At 38.9% G+C, this 26,065-nt stretch overlaps 1 protein-coding gene across 1 annotated transcript in view; it reads right to left on the reverse strand.

The window, feature by feature from the left end:
- The window catches only part of LOC140733322 (uncharacterized), a 340,527-nt gene that overhangs the window by 85,449 nt on the left and 229,013 nt on the right, over positions 1–26,065 (reverse strand). Inside the window, exons 26-39 of the mRNA XM_073056501.1 lie at positions 25,792–25,836; positions 25,627–25,680; positions 24,325–24,378; positions 18,859–18,912; positions 16,994–17,083; positions 16,820–16,864; positions 13,468–13,545; positions 10,984–11,019; positions 8,837–8,881; positions 8,663–8,716; positions 5,168–5,209; positions 3,686–3,802; positions 2,800–2,853; positions 825–878 (exon numbers count right to left, since the gene is read on the reverse strand). Of these exons, the coding sequence (XP_072912602.1) occupies positions 825–878; positions 2,800–2,853; positions 3,686–3,802; positions 5,168–5,209; positions 8,663–8,716; positions 8,837–8,881; positions 10,984–11,019; positions 13,468–13,545; positions 16,820–16,864; positions 16,994–17,083; positions 18,859–18,912; positions 24,325–24,378; positions 25,627–25,680; positions 25,792–25,836 (822 nt within the window). The remainder of the gene's footprint in view (positions 1–824; positions 879–2,799; positions 2,854–3,685; positions 3,803–5,167; positions 5,210–8,662; positions 8,717–8,836; positions 8,882–10,983; positions 11,020–13,467; positions 13,546–16,819; positions 16,865–16,993; positions 17,084–18,858; positions 18,913–24,324; positions 24,379–25,626; positions 25,681–25,791; positions 25,837–26,065) is intronic.

The following is a 26,065-nucleotide window of genomic DNA, read 5'->3' on the forward strand; positions in this document are numbered from 1 at the left end:
TATTGATTATTACTGTTTATTAGACATCTGCAATAGCCAGTTCTCATTACATTATTATAAGTATTCTGCCTTGTCCATACTGGGAACTGATATTATTTCACTCTCACAAATATCTGTATGTATCGTCTGCCATCGGAAAATTAGCAGGAATGGGTATGGCAGCATGGGAATTGGGTTACTTGACTCAGATCCAGGAGGCTCTAATGGTTCAGTGATCCAATTGGTCTGGAATGATAATCCAAAGACAAGAGTTCAAATCCCACTACTGCAGCTGTGAAATTTAATCCAGTTAACTAAATAACTACTTGAGGAAAATAAAGCTAGCATTGACAATCAATATATCAGATTGACATAATAACTCTATGTCAAAATTGAATCATCAATCACTGATTAGGGTTTAATTCCTAATGCTATCTGTAAGAAGCTTGTACATTCCCCCATAACTTCATGGGCTTCTTCCGGGTACTCTGGTTTCCTCTCACATTCCAAAGACACATGGGCTAGTAAATTGCCGGTATGCTATGTTTGCACTAGGAGCATGGTGACAGTTTTGAGCTTCCCAGAGCAACCCTCAGACTGTGTTGGTCCTTGATGCAAACGACACATTTCACTTCGATTCTTCAATGCTCATGTGACAAATAAAGCTAATCTTTAATAAAGCTAGTCTTCAACTTAATTGTTTGTGCTTTAGGAATTCTGTCTTTCTTACCCATTATCTGACTTCAGACTCATTAATGAAATAAATTAAAGTCTTGCCAGTGACATCCATATTCCGTGAAAGAACTGTGCTCTATCATCCAGTTTTGGAGTCATGAGACACTCACCTCATCCCCTTTCTCTCCTATAGGTCCAGGTAATCCACGCTCACCTTTACTTCCCTTTAAAAACAGAAATAAGTTTAGAAATGAATCTAACTTAAGCATTTCTAGTGGCATCAAGTTTCTTATGGAGCTGTCAAGATTGTATCCGTCAAAATTACCTATCTGATGAAAGTCTCACAAGCGATGTATTGCGACCCAATAGTGAATTACAGCTACTGGGCTGGTTTGCAAAATTGGCCAGTATTTTATGTTTTGTAACTCTCAATGGTGAATCTCTTCATCTGATGCATCCAGAGAAATGATTTGGAATATTTGACCTCCAAAGCTTGATTCAAGGCTGGGGTAACTTCATACCTGATACATTTACTTGTGCACATCCTCCAGCATGTTATTCAGAGAAATGTTCAACTGGCTTGAGTGCAGTGATTCTGCTTTTAGATTCTGTTTGTTTATAGCACACTGGGACATTAAACAACAGTGGAGGCAAAATATGAATACAAACTATTGTTAGATGCATGCATTTGCTTTATCACCATGTTTTTTAAGGTTTCACCAGAAGAGATCACAGTGAAGAGGCAATTGTTTTCCCAGCCAGTGATAGAAGAATGGCAAACTATTAAGTGTCTGAGGAAGGGAGTGACTCATCCAGGAGTCTCACCTCTAAGAACTGAAACTAACATGATGAGTGTTTCAATCATTCCTCAAGGGCAACATTGCCCTTCACTTCTTCTCCCTCAGGAATACACAGCAACAGTTCTTCCATTCTCCCCCCAGCCCTCACCACTAGACACTACTCTCCAACACATTCTTTCTTTTGACTTTGTGGTGCACCACCTCTTGACTTCACGATAAACACACTCACCTGACTTTACAGCATTTAACCCAAGAAAGAAACAGGACTCTTGGCTGGGTTTGAAAATGCACTTCTCACAACAGCACACAGTCCTGTTCTCTGTTACCTGCTGGTGGCGATGTTCTGAGCCCAGCTTCCAGTCACGTCGCCAGTTTAAAAAGTCAGTGCTTTACTCAGTAGGATTATTATTGGGTGTGAGTTCTAATCTACCCAAATATACAGCAACTGCAAGTGTCCAAATGAAATAATTGATTCTTGTTTGAATATATTTGTGAGAAATCCATAGTGTGTTTTATAGCAATAAAGAATTTTTGGAATGTAGTTCCTCATCTGCTTATTTCCTGTCAGGTCTTGTAATAAGTATTTTGTTAAAAATGTGAATACACACAGACATAGTTTTAAAGGTAATTGTCATTGGCATCCGTATTGTGTGCCAGTGGGGAGGATAGCCTGTTTTAACATTGAAACTGGAATGTAACAATGTACAGTAATTTAAACTCTGAATTTAGTTCGGTCTACACTTGGAGCCAGACTAGATAGCCTCTAACCACATCTGTGGTTGACAAAATTAAACAGCCCCAACCAAAGATATTTGATTATTTTATGCAATCTGAAATGGAAGGAGTGCTTCCACTTTGTCACCAATACAGGCAGCTGGCTCGCTGTCCAAGAGCCCAAATTTTTTAACGTCTCATCCCAGCATGTGGGATAAAAGATTGTTTAATTAATTGGATGTTGCCAAGTATCTCCAACTGTTTTCTCATAGTCCAATTGTAATCAGCTCTGCACTCCAGCATTTCTGGCCTTTTAGGTTTTAATTACCCTGCCCCTGGCAGCTGTGCCTTTAACTGCCTCAAATCTAAGATCTGTAATTTCATCTCTAAATGTCTTTGTGTCAATATCACTTGCACTATTTTCCACTTTAAAGGCTAGCTCTTTGGCCAAGCATTTGGCCACCTGTCTGAAAATGTGGCTGAATACCAAATTTTAACCAATAAACCTTGTAAACTGTATAGGATATTTGCAACTGAAATGCACTATAACTGATGTTCATTATCTTCTCTGCATTGTCCTGTTTTTGTTCTGATAGAGTTATCAATGTCAAGAAGAGATTGTTATACCCACCTTTTGCCCATCCAGTCCAGGAACTCCAGGTGGGCCTCTTGGTCCTGGGTCACCCTGTATGAAAATAATGCAAGGTTTAAATATCAAAATACTACTGGAGACAACAGGATGGATTTTTGGATCCCTGAACTGAAAGGAGGTGCAGTTCTGAGGAATGATGCAATGATCTCTGGCTTGTTCCCTTGCCATATGAGCCCTTTTGGGATTGGAAGATCCCTGAATTCTGCCATTTTTACCCAGTGTAAATCCAAATAGAATCCTATGAGAAGAAAAGAACCACTTCGTTCAGAATTCAGCTCACATTCAGAATTCTTGTTTTTGTTCGGAAAATAACTTGAAGTGTTTACTTATTCACTTGCTCACAGTCATTAGTCCATGAGATAAGTGTGAATGCTTTTGCTTTTTTTCTGAACAATGCACAAATATTAATGGTTGTCTATTCCAACCATTAATCACCTACACATTTTTATTCCCACTACATTCTCTTTCCTACATTCTACTACTCACTTACATATTGGAAGCAACTTACACTGCTTATTTAATCTTCAGACCTTTTAAGATGTGGGAGGAAACCTACAGATTAAATCTCATTTTGATAAAACCATGCTGACTCTATGATCAATCTCTGTCACTGTAAGTAAAAATTAATCTCAGAACAACTTCTTCTTTAATTTTCTTATCATTTCTGACTTACTCATCAACCTGTAATTACCTGGCTTACTCCTGCTTTCCTATCATCTTGGACAATTATACAAAATAACAGCAACCACTCCATTAAAAGTTTTACACAGGTTTCATGGACAATTGGTTCAGTTGTCATAATTATACCTCTGGCAGGTGAAACAAGAACACTAAGCAGTGCATTATTTTTTCTTTGCTCTTTTACCTGCCTGCCATCAAGTCCATCAGTCCCAGGTATTCCGGGCACACCACGGTCCCCTTTCATTCCAGGTAATCCTGAATAGCCCCCATGACCACCAGCCAGGCAGCTGCTACACGCATTCTGTCCATAAAACAAGGAAATAAGGTCTGTGAGACTGTGCGAGATGATGCAAAGCAAGGGTTCTGTAACAATATCTTGTCACAATGTTACTCACACTAAGACAAGCCCTCACACCGAATACTGTAATCTGTAATGTAGCATTGTAATACTTCTCTGTGTTATGTTCAGCTTGGATTTTTGCTCAGACCATAATATATAGGACCAGAATTATGCCATTTGGCCTGTCATTTCTGCTTTGCCATTCAATTATGGCTGATTTTCTTTTAATCTTATTCTCCTGCAACTCCCCGTAACCTTTAACCCCCCCCCCAACTAATCAAGAACTCATCAAACTCAGCCTAAGGTACACCCAGTGACTTGAACTCATTTGCCCTCTGTAGCAATGAATTCAAAAAAATTCCCCACAATCTGGATGAAGAAATTACTTCCCATCTCAGTTTTAAAGGGACGTTCTTTTATTCTGAGGCTGTCTTCAGATCTTGTGAACATGTGAAAGGAATACTAATCATATTTGTGGGATGGAGAATTCTGCTTGGATAGTGGCATCAATAGGAAAGGAGTAGACAGAACACGGAGCAAATGGGTCTATCTTAGATGGAAATCTTGGTCAGCATTGACCAGCTGGGCCAAAGAGTCTGCTTCTTTGCTGTAAGACTCAAACGAGAGATTGGTCCTTATGGCTTTCCCTTTATCGTCCACTACAGCATCGTAAGACACTGAACCATGAATGCAACCTCATAGCTTCAAGCCTTCACGGTCTTCTGGTTTCATATTTCCCCTGCTTATTTTGATCCTGCCTTTCTTGATGCCTTGGAAACATACTTGCATCACTCCTTTCTGCAATGGACTTTTATTACTTCACTGTGGATGTCACCGTGCACATTTCTACCTGAAGAAACTCGAAGTAGATTTTTGAAACACTACACGCCATTTAAGAAGCGTCTAAATGACCATGTGAAACACTTGAGCATAGAAAGCTGAAGACCTGGAAGATGGGGTTAATGACTGATCAGCATTTACCAGTCAGGCTGAAAGTTTCCATATGATTCTATGACTCTATAACACAATGCTGTAAACAAAACAACAAAATTCACCAAATACTTAACAATTAGCATATAATCCAGCAGTTAGGATAGTGCATGTGACAGCTGGGGCCAGAAACATAAATTCCAGGATTATATTATGTCTAGAATAAATATGAGAGAAGTTTAAACATATATATTTTGTTAACTATCTGATGAAAGCTGTTAATCATGTAATGAACAACTTCAGTAACATCAACCTACTAATATCATCCTAATGCTGCATCAGATTGTTGTGGATAGTTAATGGACCCCCCCCCCCCTAATCAAGCTACACACTTACCTTCAGTAAAGCGCCAATGTCTCCCATCAGAGGCAGCGCAGACTGAAATGAAACAGAACCATACAAAACAGTAAGAATAAAACACCAGTGACAGATTGATTATCTGGACTGTGCTGCATGGAAAAGTGGAAAATGAGTCATTTTTTAGTAATTCTACAGTGTAAAAACTTTACACCATGAAAATTTACAGAGCAGAAAAAGGGTGTTCATATTAATTAAAGAACAACTAAGGCTAATCCTGTACTCCAGCTTTCAATCCATAACACTTTATATTTTCATCGACTGTACGTACTTATTAAAAACAGCTGTCAACTGCTTTTGCATCTTTCACACTTTCAGATTTCCACCATTGCTCAAATTCAAAAATCCTTTCTCATTCGCACAGTAATCCTTCCACATTACATCTGCATCCCTGATTTACTGGCTTCTTTGAAAAGGAAAATAGATCCAGTTCACCTTGTTCAAGCATTTCATAATTTTATACAGCTTAAATAAATCTTAGTTTTTTGTTTCAAAGAAAACAAAATGAAGCCTCTCTTCATAACTGTCTCTACTGCCATCATTCTTGTGATGTGGTAACCAAAAGTGATAGAACTAATGATTTTTGGAACAGTTTAAATGTGAACTCCTAGCTCTACACCCGGGCAGGCACTTGTTAAGTACTTTATCTATCCAGTGATAATCAGTGTTTTATGGACTGCACTCCAAAATCCCTCTGTTCTGTTGCACTTTACTGTATCCAACCATTTACTGTGTTTTCTGGCCTTGTTTGCCTTCCCTGAATAATTACTTCACATTTCCCCAGACTGAATTCCTTTTGCCATTTTTCTGCCCATCTAACCAGGTCCTGCTGAAGGGTCTCAGCCCAAAACATCAGCTGTATTCTTTTCCATAAATGCTGCCTGGCCTGCTGAGTTCCTCCAGCATTTTGCGTGTGCGTGTTGCTTGGATTTCCAGTATTGCCAGATTGTCTCAACTTTAAACTAGGTCTGTTGATACTTTTTAATAGCCTAAAACTTTCCTTCTCTCTGTAAAACTTGAAATTGTGGTCCTTATTTTTATGTCCCAATCATTCATATTTATCATGGAAAGCAAGGGCTCAAATAGTGAGCAAGATGCAGCCTTAGTATATGAAATTTCTAGTAATTAAAATACCACAGCTTTTTCCTCAAGACTTAATTTAGGATCCAGCCTGCCAGTTTCCTTTGGAACATATGACTTTTACTTTACTGACCCATCTAGCAGATTGAACTTTGTAAAAAGCCTTATTTGAATCCATACAAAGCTGCTTATCCTCATGTAACTTCACCCTTCACTGAATTGTCCCTGATTAATCTGGAAATTTGTTACCACTCTGTTCATTTGCGGCTCAGGTTGTGAGTTTAAACTCTACTCCGGAGACTCTAGCACAAAAAATGCAGTCAGGATAAGTGCTACTTTTCAGATGAAATGTTACACTGGGGTTCCCTCAGCTCTCTGTGGTAAACATAACAGGTTTATGTTCTTCAAGGAAGAATAGGGAAGCTACCCTGGACATTCTAATCATTATATTTTCATTGATCAACAACATAAAAAATAGATTATCTGGTCTATTACCCATTCCTGTTTTAAGAGCTTATATTGGAAATATGGCTTTGTGGTAAAGATCGTTTCAGAATGAAGGCAGTAGATTGTGTAGATGGTTTTAAACAGATCATCTTTTGGATATGATAACTGTCTTTTTATTAATCTAATTCTTTAAGACTGATTGTTGGTTTTTTATCATATTGATTTATAACTTGTACTCATAGTTTGTTGCTTGTCATATGAAAAGTGTTTGATGGCTCTGGGCCTGTATTCACTCGGATTCAGAAGAATGAGGGGTGACCTCATTGAAACCTAGTGAATGGTGAAAGGCCTCGATAGAGTGGATGTGGAGAGAACGTTTCCTATGGTGGGACAGACAAACACCAGAGAACACAGCTTCAGAACAGAGGAGCATCCTTTTAGAACGGAGATGAGGAGGGATTTATTTAGCCAGAGAATCGTGAATCTGTGGAATTCTTTGCCACAGGCAGCTGTGGAGGCAAAGTCTTTGTGTACAGTATATTTAAGGCAGAGGTTGATAGATTCTTGGATTGGTCAGGGCATGAAGGGATACAGGAAGAAGGCAGGAGATTGGGGCAGAGAGGAAAATTGCATCAGCCATGATGAAATAGTGGAGCAAACTTGATGGGCAAAATGGCCTAATTCTGCTCCTATATCTTATGGTCTTATGCATAGAATAAAGCTGTGTAGCTGTGCATACCTTAACTTAATGCTTCTCTTCAACTGTAGCAAAACAAATTCAATGTGTTGCATCATTCAGTATAATTTAAGGTTCAGTATCTTGGCAATAGTTTACATGACAGCCTAGTGATTAGGGTGATATATGCTTCATATCTGTTTACCTGTAAAAGCAACTATGCTTCAAAAGTATTCTCAAGTGTTTCAGGATGTCTGAAGGGCATGCAAAGCAGCATATAAATCACAATCCAATTCAATTGTTTTATGTGCTTATCAGAATACAGCAAATTATAAAAAATGGCACTTTCTGCTCTGACATTGAAAACCACTATATTTTGAAAGCCCATTTGATTTTCTAATGCCCATCAAGGAAAGGAACATATGCTGTGTGCTTTCCACTGGGATCCATACAGGTCCCATTAATACTTCTTTCTAGCTGTAAACTCTCCTAATGCTGCTTCAAACAACTTTTTTGATCAATTTTTTTTTGCAGCAAGTCTGATTGAACATTATTATTTCCAATTGTCATGAGGTGAAACATCCAAAGCTGGCAACTGTATCGGCAAACAACTAGCCAGCTCATTAGTTAGAATTATTTCCATCCCACTCTAAGTGAAGCTGGTCTCTGCCCTCACTGGTAATATTGGGAACAGGATGTCTCTAGGTCACTTCTAGAAACAGTAACAATAATTTATTTGTGCTTCTTGTGTCTCAGTTGATGATCTGCCAGGATATAGACAAAGAAGCCATTTGAGATGGCATTATGTTATTCTGTTGCAACAATGTCAGTTCAGGATGTGTGGTTTGTGGAACTTTGGAATGTGTTATAATGCATCATCATCACATTAACCTCTGAAAGACTTTCTCCCAATGTGTGGGAAGGGAACCCCATGGGATTAGGTAAACAATAAAACACACTCTGCATATTTGGATAGAAAGCATCTAGGTATAACTCAGTTTTACCCAGAGTAACATATGCAAAATGCTGGAGGAACTCAGCAAACCCGATAGCATCCATGGAAAGGAATAAACAGTTGACATTTTGTGCTGAGACCCTTCATTGGGACACTTACACACATTCTATATTACAGTCCATTAACTTCATAAGAGTAAGACATGAAGTTGTGGGTGTAAGGCCTTGCACTCAATCCCATGGTGATCCCGGCAAGACTGTCCTGCCTTTCAATAGGTTAGACTGTTGGCCATTAATTGCATTGAATGATGACTTACTGGCTCTCCAGGTGGACCAGGTGGCCCTGGCATCCCATTAGTCCCAGGTATGCCCTGTGAAAAAAAGGGGAGAGAGATAGAGACAGAGAGAGAGAGAGGGAGGTAGGCAAATCAGAAATTGAACTGGATTCCAGTTTACCTCTATGAAGAGTTTGTGTGTTGTTTACTACTCACATTAGTACCCGGATGTCCTAAAGAGCCTGGCAAACCCCTTGGACCCTGAATCGATGCAAAATAGAAATCTTTAATCACTACTTTGATCAAGTCATTGTACTGTTCACTAAATAGTTTGACTTGAATTTGGTCAGTTTCACATTTGTTATAAACAATGCAAATGATGACCTGCTCCACTAGTTTCATTTTTAAAATTAATTTTGTGAGTTTCTACAATGTGATAAAACAAAAAAAAGTAAAAAAGAGATTTATACAGTGCAAAACAAACATATAAAAAGTACAGTTCATAACAAGTTAGAAAAGCACCCATAGTAGAAACATATAAAGTTAGTTACCACCCCACCCTCCTACTACCCAACTTCAAGTCAACCTTACGATATATAAAAAATGTTAATCAGAACTTTATCACCGCAGAGCTATATTTATAAAAAGAAGGCATATTGCCTACTACCTAATCGATAATATGTTTACACATTAAAAAACCCATAAATCTTAACTGTAAGAAGCTGGAAGTAAGGGATTTAAATGCAAAAGAAAAAAAGGGAGGGATGCACTCTTAATCTAAACAGGAATTATGGAAATATTCAAGAAAAGGTCCCCACACCTTTTGGAACTTTATGTCCAAATTAAGAAGTGAATAATGAATCTTTTCAAGGTCCAAGCAGGACATAATGTCTCTGAGTCATTGAGCAAGAGTGGGTGGGGCAGGATCTCTCCACCTAAGAAGGACTGCACGTTTGACCAAATGAGACGAAAGACAATGTACGACGCTTAGTTGGAGTCAAATGCATGTCAACCTCTCCCAAGTACCGAAAAGAGCAATCAGAGGGTTAGGTTCCAAATAGCAATTAAGTATATGAGATAAAGTTAAAAAAGCATCTCTTCAGAATTTCTCCAAGCTAGGACAAGCCCAATACATATGAATAAGAGAGGTCTTGCCTCCTTTACACTTATCACAACAGGGACTAATATCAGGATAGAATCGCGACAATTTAGTTTTAGACATATGAGCCCTGTGTACCACCTTGAACTGTAAAAGGCAGGGGCGAGCCCATAGAGAAGTTGAATTAACTGAGTTGAGAATTGATCCCAAACCTTATCGGACAAAGAAAAATTTAAATCATGATCCCAGGCAGTTTCAATTTTGTCAAAGGGGGCTCGCCTCAACATCGTTAACATATCTGAAATAGTAGAAATTGAACCTTTATCCAATGGATTCATACGAAGAAACAAATCCTCAACATTTTTATCAGGTACCTCAGGGAAGTTTGATATTAAGGGGTTAATAAAATGTCTAATTAGGAAATATCTAAAGAAATGAGTGTTAGGCAGGCCAAACTTTACAGACAATTGTTCAAAAGTTGCAAAGTGCTTATCTATGAAAAGATCTTCAAAGCACCTAATGCCTTTTCTGTGCCAGTCTAGAGATGTTAAATCCTGCATAAAAGGCTGAAAAAGATGATTATGTAGAATAGGACTAGAGAGTAAAAAACCGTGAAGCCCATTATATTTTCTCAGCTGAGCCCATATTCTCAGAGTGTGTCTGATAAGTGGATTAACAATTGATTTAGGCAAATGGCAAGGAAGTGTGGATCCCAGAAGTGTGGAGATGTTTTTATTAGAGTTCAACTCCATTGCACCCATATTGGGCAGCCAGACTGATTATGAAAGAAAGACCAAAAGACAAGACAATGTATTTTGGCTGCCCAGTGATATAAACGAAAATTGGGCAAGGCCATACCACCTATCCTTTTAGGTTTTTGAAGAAGTGAATTAATGAAAGTATTCACAAAAATTGGGCAAGGCCATACCACCTATCCTTTTAGGTCATTTAGCCTGGAACGTTTGCCCTTCCATAAATACAACACACTAGTTAAATTAAAGTATAGGTTTCTGAAATGATAAATGCTAACTTACTAATTCAGAGCTTGTGTCAGTGCATTTAATTGTAATGGCTTAACAAAGAGATGAATTGCTCTTCATTTTAAATTTAATGAAAATTAAGAAAATAAAAGATGACTAAACAAGTTTGAAATAATTTCTCCTTATGTTAGATTTAACCAGGAAATTTTTCAGTCTCTGGTCCAAACTGATGCTCACGCATGTATTCACACATTATCAATAGTGTAAAAGTCAATGGGTCTTACCTGTAAACCGGGCTCACCAGGAGGACCTCTGGGACCCTATAATGAGAAAAGGAAGATGAAAAAAAGATGGTACATACATTTGACACAATTGATAAAGTTGGAGTCAGGTGGGAAGGAGAGTCGGCTGAAAATGGACATTTCCAGTTGCATGCCAATTCAGTTCTCCTTCCTTTCCCAATGACCTGTCTGTCTTCAGTCTTCTCCACTGTCAGGGTGAGGCTCAATGCAAACTGAAATAACAGCATCTCATATTATACGTGGAGAATCTACAACCCACCTTAACGAACATTGAATTTTCCAATTTTAGTTAATCCTTACCTCCTGTGTTCCCCCTCCTTTTCTGATCCACCTCTGGTCCTGTTCTTGTTCCCTTTCCCATTCCAATCCCTAGCCCTTAGAACCCCAACACCCAATTTTTTGTCTCCCACCGTTTCCAGGTTCCATCCAATTACTACCCATACATTTAACTCACTGGCCTTACGCCACTATGTCCTGATTCCATTTGCCTTTCACCTCTTCCCTTGTGGTTCCCATTATCAACTTCTTAACTTATCAGATTCCAGCACTGGTACTAGATTCCACTTAGCATTCACCTGCCTCTGTCTCTCAACCCTACCCCTACACATGCCCTATGGCACCCATCTACCCATTAACCTTCACCCCTCCGATACCTCCTCATACTTACCCGCCACAGGACCCCACCAAAAAACATCAATCCACTGTCTCCCGCACCATCTCCACCCTCATCAACTCCAGACATCTTCCTCCCTCAGCCAAAAAACTCAATTCCCACACCCCACACAGCTCGGTTTTACCTCCTCCCCAAGATCCACAAGCCTGACTGTCCCAGCAGACCCATAGTTTCAGCCTGCTCCTGCCCCACCAAACTTGTGTCTACCTACCTGGACTCCATTTTATCCCCCATAGTTCAGTCTCTCCCCACCTACATCCATGCCCTTCACCTCTTCAATAACTTCCAATTCCCCAGCCCCGACTGCTTCATTTTTACTATGATGTCCAATCCTTATACACCTCCATCCCCCATTAAGAAGGCCTCAAAGCCCTCTGCTACTTTTTGGATAACAGACCCCACCAGTTCCCCAGCACCACCGCACTCCTCCGGTTGGCGGAGCTTGTTCTAACTCTCAATAACTTCTCCTTTGGTTCTTCCCACTTTCTCCAGATCAAGGGCGTAGCCATGGGCACTCGCATGGGCCCCAGCTATGCCTGCCTCTTTGTGGGTTATGTGGAACAGTCTATGCTCCAAATCTATACTGGCACCACTCCCCAACTTTTCCTTCGCTACATTGACGACTACATTGGTGCTGCTTCCTGCACCCATGCTGAGCTCGTCAATTTCATCAACTTTGCCTCTAACTTTCACCCAGCCCTTAAATTCACTTGGTCCATCTCAGACACTTCTCTCCCCTTTCTTGATCTCTCGGTCTCCATCTCTGGAGACAGACTATCCACAGTAATTTCAGGACTGGGAGTGCTGTCAAATCAATCATTGCAAAAAAAAAATCACTTGATGCAAGTTCTGTAATATTGATTACCGTAGATTCCGTACTACAGAGCGCACCTGATTAAAAGCCACTGGCTCTAATTTTAGAAAGAAAATCAATTTTGTACTTGTACAAGCCGCACCGGATTTTAAGCCGCAGGTGTCCCACGTTGTAATATGAGATATTTACACAGAAAGATATTACACGTGAGGATTTTTTAACTTTTAATTAAATCCGTATGGTAACATAAACAAATACATATTGCAAATGCTTTTTTTCGAACCGTGCCTGTAACTCGGCTACTTTTAAATATACATACGTATCGGTAACACACAAATTACGTTGCGTATACTTTTTTACTGAACAGTGCACGAACAACATTCCAATATCTCCTAACGACTGGTAAAAAAATATATACTGCAGCCTACCAGGAAAAGTTATTGATCGCCTTTAACTTAAAAGCTGCATCATATGTTTGCAGCGGGTCTAATGCGCTTGCCCCCTCCTTTCCGTTTATCGCAAACCGGTATTTTCCCCACAAGACGCGGCGAAACCGGATGTGACGTCATAGCATCCCGGAATGTAGTACAGAAAACAAATATACTTAAAACACTTCTAACTTTAACTAGAAAATACTAACAAATGAATTACTAAGCGAAAATATTATAAACTAAATAACTGCCATAAAGGCAGCACAATGCTTTTCTTCGAGTGTTTTCCATGTTGATGAGGGTGAGTACAAATGACTGATTTACAATAATTTAATTGTGAAAGTGCGCTTGATTTATCGTACAATTTCATTGGACCTCTGTGAACTACTCATCAATTTTATTGGTCTACTGTTACGAGGCAAAATGTTTTTGGCGGCATGAAAAAAAACCATGCATTAGCCGCACCGTAGTAAAGGCCGCAGTGTTCAAAGCTGTTCAAAGCGTGGGAAAAAAGTAGCGGCTTATAATCCGGAATCTACGGTACTTACTGGGGAGCCAGGACGTCCACTTCCTGATGGTCCTTTCTCACCTTGTGGACCTTGAAGGCCAGGAAATCCACGCTCACCCTAACAACAGAAATCCAGGTTATTCCTGAACAAGTAGATATCGTGCTGTGAAGCTAGATGGAGCTAATATCCCAGCCTTAATCAGAGAGCAGCTTTACTTACACACGACTATTCTTTATCTAAATTCAAATTCACCCACTGAGAGTTAAGCAAGTCTCCCATGTAGCCTTTACAACTCTGACAGGCAGAGAATTCTACAAACTCATGACCTTTTGAGAGAAGAAATTTCACCTCTTCTCTGTCCAAACAATCTGAAACCACCACACCCCCCCTTGATCTAGGTATTCCCCATAATGAGAGACATTCCTCTCAGCAGCTACTCTTCCTCCAAATAAGAATACCTCACTTTCTATATATACATACCACTGAATTCAATGGATGGAACTTTGGATGCAGAGTACACTGTTTACCGATTTATTTTTATGCACCCACAAACCTTAATCTGATTAATTCAGTTTAATGCTGACTAACTGAATAGTCTCTGCTTTTACACTCTGATTATGATGTTACATAACATTCAAATTCATGTTATGAACATTCACCAATAAGGGACATACATAACACAAGTATTTTTATTATGTCTACAGAGATGTGCTTAGAGTTGATTAGAATGCACCTTGTGTGACCTCTGTGAATGTAGTGGATTATATCAGTTACTTAAATTTTTTGGCTAAAATCTGTTCTGATTTTGTAAGAGGGAATATAGACTGGAGATAAAACACAAAGTGTTGGAAATACTCAGCAAGTTAACCACTAACTGTGGAATGGGAGAATAAGATCAAGGATCTACTTGGACTTCTGTTTCTTTTGTTGTTCTGTTGATGTTGTAACTCCACTTCACAGTACACAAAGGGTACAAAAAGAGACCTTTCCCCACCATGTCCATGGCAGCGTTCAAGTATATTGTATACAAATCTGACTTACTAGCACATGATCCATAACCTTCTATGCCTTGGTGATTCAGGATAAAAAAATATTATTCCTTGAATCCCCTGTAGAACTCTAGTCTTAAGACCATAAGACCCTAAGAGCAGAATTAGGCTATTTGGTCCATTGATTCTGCTCTGCCATTCAAAAATGGCTGATCTTTCTTTTATCTCCTCTTCAACCCATTTCCCAGCCTTCTCCCTGTAACCTTAGATGCTGTGTCCAACCCATGTCTTGATACCCTCTAGTTTTAGAAATCTCTACTGCAGGGAAAAGTAACCTCCTATTATGCTGTAGATGATTTTGCATATCTCTCTCAAGTCCCCCCTCAGCCTCCTCTGCTCCATGCAATAAAGCAACATCCTATACAATCTTTCTTAACCAAAATGCTCCATCCATACAATGTTCTGCTAAATCCTTTCTGGACCCCCCTCCAATACAAGCACATCCTTTCTAATAGTGTGGCAACTGGAACAATACAGTTATGGGCTAAGTAATAAGTTATAATATGGCACAGAATCTATTCATAATGACTGCATTTGGTCTGTGGGGTGAGAGGCCTAGAGACCAAACAAGACCTCTTTCAATCTCTGTATGCCTACATTCTGTGTCTGTCCCTTCTTCACATATGGGCAAACAATAAAGATAACTGTTTATCAGACTAACATAATCAGTCTAATGAATATAAGGAAGCAAAGTACTTCTGATGCTAAAAATCTTAATTAAAAATAAGGCACAAGTATCGATTATAATCAACATTTCGATGACAAATTCTGCCATCTTCTTCAGGAATTTTGCCTGGGCATGTCTAGTCTTGTGGTATTTATACCCACATAGCCCATCCCTTCTGATTAGTTAGTCCTCATACAAAGAGGTTTCTGCTCTCCCTCCTTGCTTACAATCAAATTCCAGTTCTTACTTAGAGCAAGACCTTGTCTTTGTTAAAATTCTTCTACTCTAGTTTTATTTCCATGGTTTCTGGAAGGATCACCAGGATCCTGAAGAAATAACAAATTAATACAATTAATAAACCCATAAGGAATCATAGTTTATGTGGGTCAAAGATGGCCTGGGACTCAGATCGACTGGCACCTACAGAATTCCCTGTGAATGTGGAGCAGCATATATTGGCCTGATGGGATGCATGGTGGAAATCAGCAGTAACAGAACATTGCATTTGAAATGACCATTGGATTGACACTGACAGCACAAAACTACTGTGCTACACCATTGGCTTTGGAGACTGCCTGGTAAAGGAAGCCATTGAAATAAAACTAGAGGAAAAGAATTTCAACAAAGTCAAAAGTCTCGCTCTAAGTAAGAACTGAAACTCAATGGCAAACAAGGAGGGAGAGCAGAAACCTGATTGGATGAGGACTAACCATTTAGGAGGGACAGACTATGCCAGTATAAATACCACTGGACTAGATATGCCCAGGCATCATCCCTAAAGAAGATGGCAGAGTTTGACATCAAAATGTCAGATATAATCGATATCTGTACCCAGCTGGAAGCCCAAGAAGAGTTTAATCGTCAATGACTCTTTATTAGAAATCTGGATTTCTTACAGATAAAACATGTTTTTAGCTGCAGGCTGATCTTCCTGACTTGCCAGTATGTATTTTGTTTAATTATCTCTTCAGAGAGTAAAATTTTTACCAGCAACCCAATGACTTTAGGCAAGTGGTAAATAATTGGTGAAGGGAATGGGATGAAGAAGTCCAGTGTTTTTCCAGGATTCTGTCACGAGCACTGGAGTTTTATTATTCTGAGATGATTTTTAGAGTTACTATTTTGTCCTTGGGCTTTAGGCTCCACACCTCCCTGCAAATGAGACAATTTATGTACTTCTCTTAAATTGAACAAGCTTAAAAGTTGCCCATTGGTGTACATCTTTTAACCTCCTTTAGGGGAGTGCCTGGCTTTCAATTATCAATGCCCCACAGTAATGGAGCTCAGTGCACCAGCTCAAGTGAGTTATCAGAATCAGGTTTAACATTATCAGCACATGTTGTGAAATTTGTTAACTTTGCAGCAGCAGTACAATGCAGAAAAAATGAATTACAGTAAGTATATATATATATATATATTAAATTGTCAAATTTAAATAAGTAGTGCAAAAACAAAAATTATAAAAAAGTAGTGGGGTAATGTTCATGGGTTCAATGTCCATTTAGAAATCAGATGGCAGAGAGGAAGAACCTGGATTGTTGAATGTATGCCTTCAGCTCCTGTACCTCCTTCCTGATGGTATCAATGAGGAGGAGGTTTCTCCTTTTTTGTTTTTAAATATTGGAAATGCAATAGTTTGACTGCACAATCTTTATAGAGAAATTCATTTTAGTACCTTAGGTCCTCGTGATCCTCTTACTCCAGGCGGTCCAATTGGCCCCTATTGTAAGCAGTAGTCAACAAGTTAATCAAAAAACTGTTAAGTTATGAAATGTAACGTCACACTCATCAGCAAGTACATGCTTTAAATACTTCTAGTTATGTATCCTTTGTCCACAATGACACAAACCTGTTTTCCATGCAATCCTGTGCCTGGAAGCCCTGCGTCACCTTTGTCTCCTTTTTCTCCAGGCTGTCCAACAACACCACCAGAATCTCCCTGCAAATAGTTACCTACATTAGGCTACACAATATTTCTCAAAATGTTATCATCAGGGTTACAAAACTGTAAACAGCATAAAAAAGATGTGCTTAATGGTATCAAGTCCTGGCAAAGGATAGGATACAGGTCTAGTTTTATATCCTATCTGCATATTTCTTATGTCTTAGAATTTTCTCCTGTAATTTAATTTCTAATGATGAAAGACTCACTAGCCTCAAGTTACAGTGCCTATAATAAGTGTTCACCCTCTTTGGAAGTTTTCATGTTTTAATGTTTTACAACATTGAATTACAGTAGATTTAATTTGGCTTTTTCGACACTGATCAACAGAAAAAGACTCTTTTGTGTCAAAGTGAAAACAGATCTCTATAAAGTGATCAAAATGAATTACAAATATAAAGCACAAAGTAATTGATTATATAAGTATTCACTCCCTTCAAGTCAGTATTTAGTGTCAAAATTGGTTCACACTTTCCCTCATTACTTTCTTGTTCCTCATATACATAAAATATTTTGGGATTCTCCTTAATCTCATTTGCTATTGATATTTCAAGGTCCTATTTTGTTCTCCTAATTTCATTCCTAAATTACTACTCTACATTTCTCAAGAGTCTCCAGTTGCCTATACTTGACACCTGCTTCCTTTTGTTTCCTGATTAAACCTTCAATATCCTTTGTCTTGTTTCTACAGGACTTTCGAATAAGTCTCAAAAACCTTCTTGGACATGCTCAACAAATTCTGCCCCTTTAAGCCCCTTGCCGAGTCAATACTGGGAAAGAAAAAATACCCAACTATTATAACCTTATACCTTTCTACAATTCGTTTATATTTCTGTTTCTATAATTCACACTGATGATTAAGAGGCCCAGAGTATCATACCAACAATGTGATCACCACACTCTTATTTTGTAGTTCTACTCTTATCATGAGGCTGTGACCCCTGGTTCTGAGATGCCCTATCATACTTCAACATAGCAGTGAATATAGGCCTTATTAACCCAATCTTTACTCTCATCAAGAATCTGCCCAGTAAACTTACATTGCATTACCTTTATTGCCAGGACATCTATCCTCAGTGAAGCAAATGAAAACTGCATAGAAGACTACAAATGGGGTCCTGCCAAATGTCTGTACATTTTTGTAGCTCTACTCAAAACATTGTCCCATGAAGGCCAACCCATTATTTAATTTCCTAACTGCTTGCTGCACTTGAAGGACTGCTTTCAGCAATTGGTGTATAGTGATAGCGCAGGTCTTCTTGCATTTCCTATTTTTTTAAATCTCAAGACCACTAGATTACTACTAAAATTACCACTAGACACTAATGGAAGATATTGAATTAACTGTAAATCTCATAGCTCAGGTAACTTTCTTTCAGCTGAGGAATGTTACAGCAGAGGCAATTTGTGGCTCTGTTGCATCTTCTGAACAAAACTGAAGCTGCATTGGGAAAGATGATGAATTTGGGACTAATTAGTCCAATTAGTCCCAAGTTCATTATCTTCCCCAATGCAGTTTCAATTTTCTTCCCTTCAAATACATTTCTCTAATCCTAGAATTCCCTACAGAGGGCCAGTCACCACCACTTTCTCCACTGAAATTAGCATTAGACAATAAATAATCACACAACGCAATGAAAAAATAAAGAAAATAAAATTGAGCTGATGTACAATGAACAGTGGTGTACAGATCTGCATTCCATTGCTAATCAAAGTTATAATTACCCCAGAGATATTCCTGAACAGAACAATAAAATGAAATGAGATAAAACCTTGTCACCCTTTCTGCCCTGTTCTCCTGGTTTGCCTGGTTCTCCTCTTAATCCCTAGGAAATAACAAAGGAGAAAAATATAGTAAGCAGTCATTAGGCAATCATAATCTAAGTGTCACCAGCTGCAGTTATTTAATATACAGATAATTATTTTTTACATTATCATATAATAATACATTGAATCTGTTAAAGTCTGCCAAGCTTCTTGTCATCATAATTATAAAGTAGAAAGTACTTTAATGAGGTTATGTTAAATGTCCAGATGCAAAATTAGATACAAGTGCAGTGGCCCGATTTTGTCTTGGGGATTGTGGACTGACATATTTTAAAAGCAGTATTTATTTTTCCTTTATGAGTACATAAAGTACAAACTCATTTCATTTCAGGTATTTTCATGAATGTGTTGAAATCAAGTGCATTGAAGTTCATTCACAGCTGGTCTGCTAAATGCCTCTTTTAACAGCTCCAATGTGTCATGGTCTCCTGAAATCTAGTAGTTTCTTGGTCCCAATGGATAGATTTTTTTCCTTTAAACCCAGTGTAATCCCAATGTATGAAGTTCCTCCACACCTTTCCAGCTTAATGGCATCTTTTCTATAGCAGGGTGACCAAAATGGAACACAATATTCCAAACGTAGTGTATCTTCACTAAGGTTTTGTACAACTGTAACAGAACATTCCAACTTCCATACTCAATTCCTTGACTGATTTGGCCATTGCACCAAAAGTCTTCTTCACCACCTTGTCTATCTACGACGCCACTTTCAGGGAAGCATATTCTTGTACTCTTATATCCCTCTGTTCTACAATACTCCCCAGAGCCCTACCTTGTGAATGTTCAACCCTAATTTGTCTTCCCAAAAGGCAACACTTACTAAAAGGCAAACACAATTAAATTCCATTTGCCATTCCTCTACAGCTCCTGATAACCATCTTCGCTGTAAACAATACCACCCTATTTCAGTTTACTAACCATGTTTCATACATTCTCATCCAAATCATTGATATAAATGACAAATTGTAATGAGCATAATGCCGATCTCTAGAGAACACCACTAGTCATGCATCTCTAATCTGAAATACAACCTTTCACTATCTCAAACATCACACACAAAATGCTGGTGGAACACAGCAGGCCAGGCAGCATCTATAGGGAGAAGCACTGTTGACGTTTCGGGCCGAGATCCTTCGTCCTGATGCTGCCTGGCCTGCTGTGCTCCACCAGCATTTTGTGTGTGTTTGAATTTCCAGCATCTGCAGATTTCCTCATGTTTGCTCTTTCACCATCTCCCTCTGTTTCCTACCACCAAGCAACTTGTGTATCAAACTATCTACCACTGACTGGATCCTATGTGACCTAACTTTCCATAGCTGCCTACCTTGTGGAACCTTATCAGAGACCTTACAAAATACATATAGAGCATGTTTACCACCCTGCCCTCATCAATCTTCTTGGTTACTTCTTCAAACAAGTCAATCAATTTCCTGAGACACCATCTCCCAAGCATAAATCTAAATGGATTCTCCCTAATCAACCCATCTTCTCAAATGCTGGTATATCTTATCCTGCAGAATTCCCTCTAGTAACTTACCTGTCACAGATGTGAGGCTTACATGTCTATAGTTTTCTTTGTGGTTCTTCACCTGCTTCTAATGATGATGCATATATCTGAGCCAGGGTTCCTGCAATTTCTTCTCTTGCTTCCCAAGTGTTCTTGGATATACATGATCAGCCCCTGGATATTTATCTACCTCCATAGGTTTTAAGACATCCAGTACTACCTCTGCTACTATAATGAGTCTACCCTCAAGACATTGCCATTACAGGACCCTGGTTGAAAGTTTGGAGCAACTGGGCTTGTATACACTGGAATTTAGAAGGATGAGAGGGGATCTGATTGAAACATATAAGATTATTAAGGGATTGGACATGCTAGAGGCAGGAAATATGTTGATGATGCTGGGGGAGTCCAGAACCAGAGGCCACAGTTTAAGAATAAGGGGTAGGCCATTTAGAACAGAATTGAGGAAAAACTTTTTCACCCAGAGAGTTGTGGATCTATGGAATGCTCTGCCTCAGAAGGCAGTGGAGGTCAATTCTCTGGATGATTTCCAGAAAGAGTTAGATAGTGCTCTTAAAGATAGCAGAGTCAAGGGATATGGGGAGAAGGCAGGAACGGGGTACTGACTGTGGAATGATCAGCCATGATCACATTGAATGGTGGTGGTGATGCCTTGTGCAGGAAGGCACAGAGTCGAATGTACTTCCTAAGAAGGTTGGCGTCATTCAATGTCTGTAGTGAGATGCTGAAGATGTTCTATAGGTCAGTTGTGGAGAGCGCCCTCTTCTTTGTGGTGGCATGTTGGGGAGGAAGCATTAAGAAGAGGGACGCCTCACGTCTTAATAAGCTGGTAAGGAAGGCGGGCTCTGTCGTGGGCAAAGTACTGGAGAGTTTAACATCGGTAGCTGAGCGAAGGGCGCTGAGTAGGCTACGGTCAATTATGGATAACTCTGAACATCCTCTACATAGCACCATCCAGAGACAGAGAAGCAGTTTCAGTGACAGGTTACTATCGATGCAATGCTCCTCAGACAGGATGAAGAGGTCAATACTCCCCAATGCCATTAGGCTTTACAATTCTACCGCCAGGACTTAAGAACTTTTTAAAAGCTATTATTAATGCTTTTTGAGATGGTGATTTAGATGTATATCATTTTTTTTTTTACTGAGTTAAGTATTGTATGTAATTAGTTTTGCTACAACAAGTGTATGGGACATTGGAAAAAAGTTGAATTTCCCCATGGGGATGAATAAAGTATCTATCTATCTATCTATCTAAAGGGCCAAATGGCCTACTCCTGCACCTATTGTCTGTTAACCAGCTCAAATTACAAAGCCTTCATGTCATTCTTTATGGTAAAAAATAGAGAAGAAATATATATCGAAACTCCACTCACCTCAGGTGGCTCCATACAAAGATGTCCACTTAGGTCTTTGAGGGGTCCTATTCTCTACCCAGTTATTCTTTTTCCTTTAACATATTCATGAAGTCTCCTTGGATTCTCCTTAATCTTCCCTGCCATAACTACCACATGCCCCATTTTTTGCCCTTTTGATTTTCTTCTTCAGGATATTTCTGCATCTTCTAAGCCTTTCCAGAGATTCACTTGATCCCAGCAGACTGCACTTGACCCATACCTCCTTCTTATTCCTGACTAGAACCTCAATATCCCTCGTCATCCAGGGTTCCATGTTCCTGACAGCCTTGCCCTTCAGTCCAACAGAAACATGGTGACCTTGAAATCTTGACATCTCACTTTTAAAAACTTCCCACTTGCTATATGTTCCTTTGGCTGCAAAGTATCTTCTCCAATCAACCTTTTTAAGTTCCTGTCTAACACTGTCAAAATTTGCTTTGCCCCAGTTTAGAACTTAAATTTGTTGACTGGATTTCTCCCATCCCATAACTAATTTAAAACTAATAGAAATATGGTCACTGGTCTCAAAGAGCTCTCTCACTGACACCTCAGTCCTGCTCTATTTCCCAAAAGCAGGTCAAGGCTTGCACTTTCCCCAGTAGAGCCCTCTATATATTGCCTGAGGAACCTTTCCTGAACACATTTAACAAATTCCATCCCATCTAAGCCATTAGAACTACGGCAGTCCAGGTCTATATTAGGAAAGGTAAAATCCTCTACTATGGCAAACTACTATTCTTGCAACCTTCTGCATGTTTATTCCTCTAACTCCTATTGACTATTAGGGCGCCTGTGGTATAATTGCAACAATGTGATCATCCACTTATTAATTCACAGCTCTATCAATAAAGCATCACTGGGTAATCCCTCAATAATTTCATCTTGTGGTACTGTGATCTCCTTAATCATAAATGTAACTCCTTCTCCCCTCTTTTCTCCACCTCCCTCCACCCTTTAGCACCTGTACTCTGGAACATTTTGCAGCCAATCCTGCCATTCCCTTTATTTATACCATCTAATGCAGTGTGTACACAAAGTTAATGTTCATGGTATAACTTTCATGGAAATCCAGGTAAACCCCTAAATGCAAAAGGGAAATCCCAGATAAAGGCCTAAATTGAATTTCCACTGAATTTTCAGCACATGAAAGGGAAATTTATTAGCCGTGCAAATTTACAGTAGTACTCCATGCAAATTAAAAAAAAACAGAAAATGCTGCAAATGCTGAAATCTCATCAACCACAAACATATGAATGCAAGAATATTGAATAAAAAACAATAGAAATAGGTATTATGGCCCTTTCAGCCTCACCAAAGTTTATCAAGATCATAGAACCATAGAGTTATACAGCACACAACCAAATCCTTTGGCCCATCATGTCTGTGCTGGCCATGAAATATCCAAGAATACTAATTCCATTTTCCAACAATTGGTGATTGAAGTGCTCATCTAAATTCTTAAATATTATGAGAGTAATTGTCTCCACCCCTCAGGCAGTGTGCTCCATATTCCACCCACCATCTTGGTGAAGATTTGCTTCCTCAGGTCACAGTTAAATCTCTAACACCTTACCCTGAACCTATGTCTTTTGATTTTTAGACCCTTCGGCTATAGGAAAAAATTTCCTACCATCTATACTTTCTATACCATGTCAAAGACTAAGGGATGGTGTCTTCTTTTTTTAATTGCAAGAGGGCTGCAATATAATGGAGTAGGAGTTATTTTACAGCTGTATTAATCTCAGGTTAGTCTCAGCAAAGCATTTGGTTCTGGCCACTTCACCATATAGAATGTCTTGATCTCAGAGAAGGCATGATAGTATAGCAGTTAGCAGTTTAACAGTGCCAATGATTAGGGCTCAATTCACACTGCTGTCCATAAGGAGTTTGTGCTTTTCCCCATGACCTCCAACTGCTTCGGTTTACAGATAATAATACTGGGGGGAATCAGTAAGATACTACAAAGATAGAGAGTTCAGGATTGCATTCTTTTGGGACCAAACATCTGATTTAATTAGGTACTAAATATAAACAATCTGATGGATGAAATAGAGAGAAGCAATTGTAGTGGGGGGGGGGGGAGTTAGGTCATTCAGAGATGATGGCTGGAAACACAAAGTGCAGTCTCTCAAAAAAAACTTCACTGGGCCTTTTTGAGATGTGTGTGTCCTGTGGGACAATGGCTGACAAGGTGCAACAGGACTACTCTCCTTCATTTGTTTCCAGATTCCAACATCCATTGGGCATCACTACAAAGAACAGAATTTAAACTCGAAGTTTCTGTTCAGTTGTCAATGACAGAGTTAAACATGCGAGCAACAACAAATGAGTTTTGAATTGTTGTTCAATCAGGAATTAGTACGTGTTCTGGAAACAAATATGGTCTTGAGAGTGGCAGCGGGCTCAGCATGGAAGCTGAACACCCTTAACAAATACTAAATTCACTTTAAACTATGAGATATAATGATTTTTCAAGACATACTTACAGCTTCTCCTTTTAATCCTTTGGGGCCGATAGGACCTGGTAATCCTGGTCGACCCTGTGAAGCAGATAAAATTTAAAATTACAGTGCACAATACAAGAAATCAAGTGAAAGATCAACGTATTGCCAATGAAGATATGAACATCCACCTTCTAGCCACTCTTAAGTTCTGTCTGTAACAGTACATCCCAAGTTACGATGCGACTGTGACAAAGTTGTGAACTTTACATTCTGAAGAATTCTCTCACTGAAATAGCAGCACTAGAATTTTATTTTGCAATGTGATTGAAGCAAGTATGAAAGTCTGTTCCATTAAAACTTTAGTAAATTTATGGCATCTTTAAGATGACTTGAAAGCTTTATATAAACATTTATTGAACTCTAATTCTATTTTTCATGGTATGCCATGGTAGGATACGAGTCTGAAATCCATGGATAATTTTCCTAAGACTCTTGATTGTTAGTGTAGTAATGTGAGCGCCATGTTATCAATATCATTGCTTTATAGCATAGTGGAGGTTTATGCTTTGACACTAGTTGAGCCACAACTGAATTCCACCTGGAAAGTATAAATTTTCTGATATTCAGTATGGATTTTTCTCTTATGAATGTAACCAAGAAGCTTTGCATCAAATGAATTTTAAATAGTCGGTTGTTCCCATTCACATTGAAGAAAGTTGGGTATTTCACCGTTTTACAAAAGACCTCTACTCTAGGAACAACCCGAGTGATAGCTTCATCTAGTTACGCACTCTATTGTGCTCCAACAAACTTGAAAATCGTAAATCGAATAGAATTGAGAAACACTTGTTTACCTTACAGTGATTAAAACATGGAATTTGCTGCCATGGGAAATAGTTGTGATGCAAGTTTTCAGGGACACTACATAATGTGCAAGATGGGAAAAGGAAAACAAAGGTTTGTTGAAATCCTTCGAGATTTGTAAATGTCAAGAGATGGAAGAAAGTAGATGTGTGCAGCACACTGGCATGAAATAATGGGTCAATCACATAGAACTATAAATAAAATGTAATTCCATCTAAGGATGTGTTTATGAAATGGTAGTGTTCCAGGCTTGTGAAATGATGGTTTGACTTAGATTATTTCATCATCTCTTTTTTTTTTCTGCAAGACTGCTGGGTGGGAAGTCTGATATTTCACTATGTAATTGTCTTTGGCCAAATACTAGCTCAATGTACAGAAGTTCTCTCAATAAACTGCTGCATCAAATGATGCTCCAATAAATAATTAAACACAGAAATTATGCTGATAACGTGAGTCAGAAAGGATCTTTTCTATAAGTACCTCCAAGCCTGGTTCTCCATTAAGTCCGGGTAGCCCTGTTTCTCCCATTTCACCCTTAAAATGTGGACAGGAGTAAAAATGTTATTGCCTAATGATAGTAATGTAGTAAATTTAAAAAGACAAACAGCTGAAAAGAGGTACAGTAGCTTTACATGGATAATCTACCTTTAAACCAGGATGCCCTTGCATTCCTTTGTCTCCTTTCGGTCCCTGTAAGGAAGCAAACAAGGCTGGTGAGGATGGAGTTTATCCCATTTACATGTGCAGTACAAACTTGGGCTCGGGTGGGATTGACTGGGTGTATTTTCTAGGTGGTTAGAGTGCTTTTGTTTTTATTTCAATAAAATAGCATGATGAATCCATTAGCTTCCCTATGTTTAAAATTTTGTTTCATTCCTTTATCTCAATGAAATTCTTTAACAGCTACTATAATGTTGAC

Source organism: Hemitrygon akajei, chromosome 9, assembly GCF_048418815.1.
Source record: "Hemitrygon akajei chromosome 9, sHemAka1.3, whole genome shotgun sequence".
Taxonomy (NCBI): Eukaryota; Metazoa; Chordata; class Chondrichthyes; order Myliobatiformes; family Dasyatidae; genus Hemitrygon; species Hemitrygon akajei.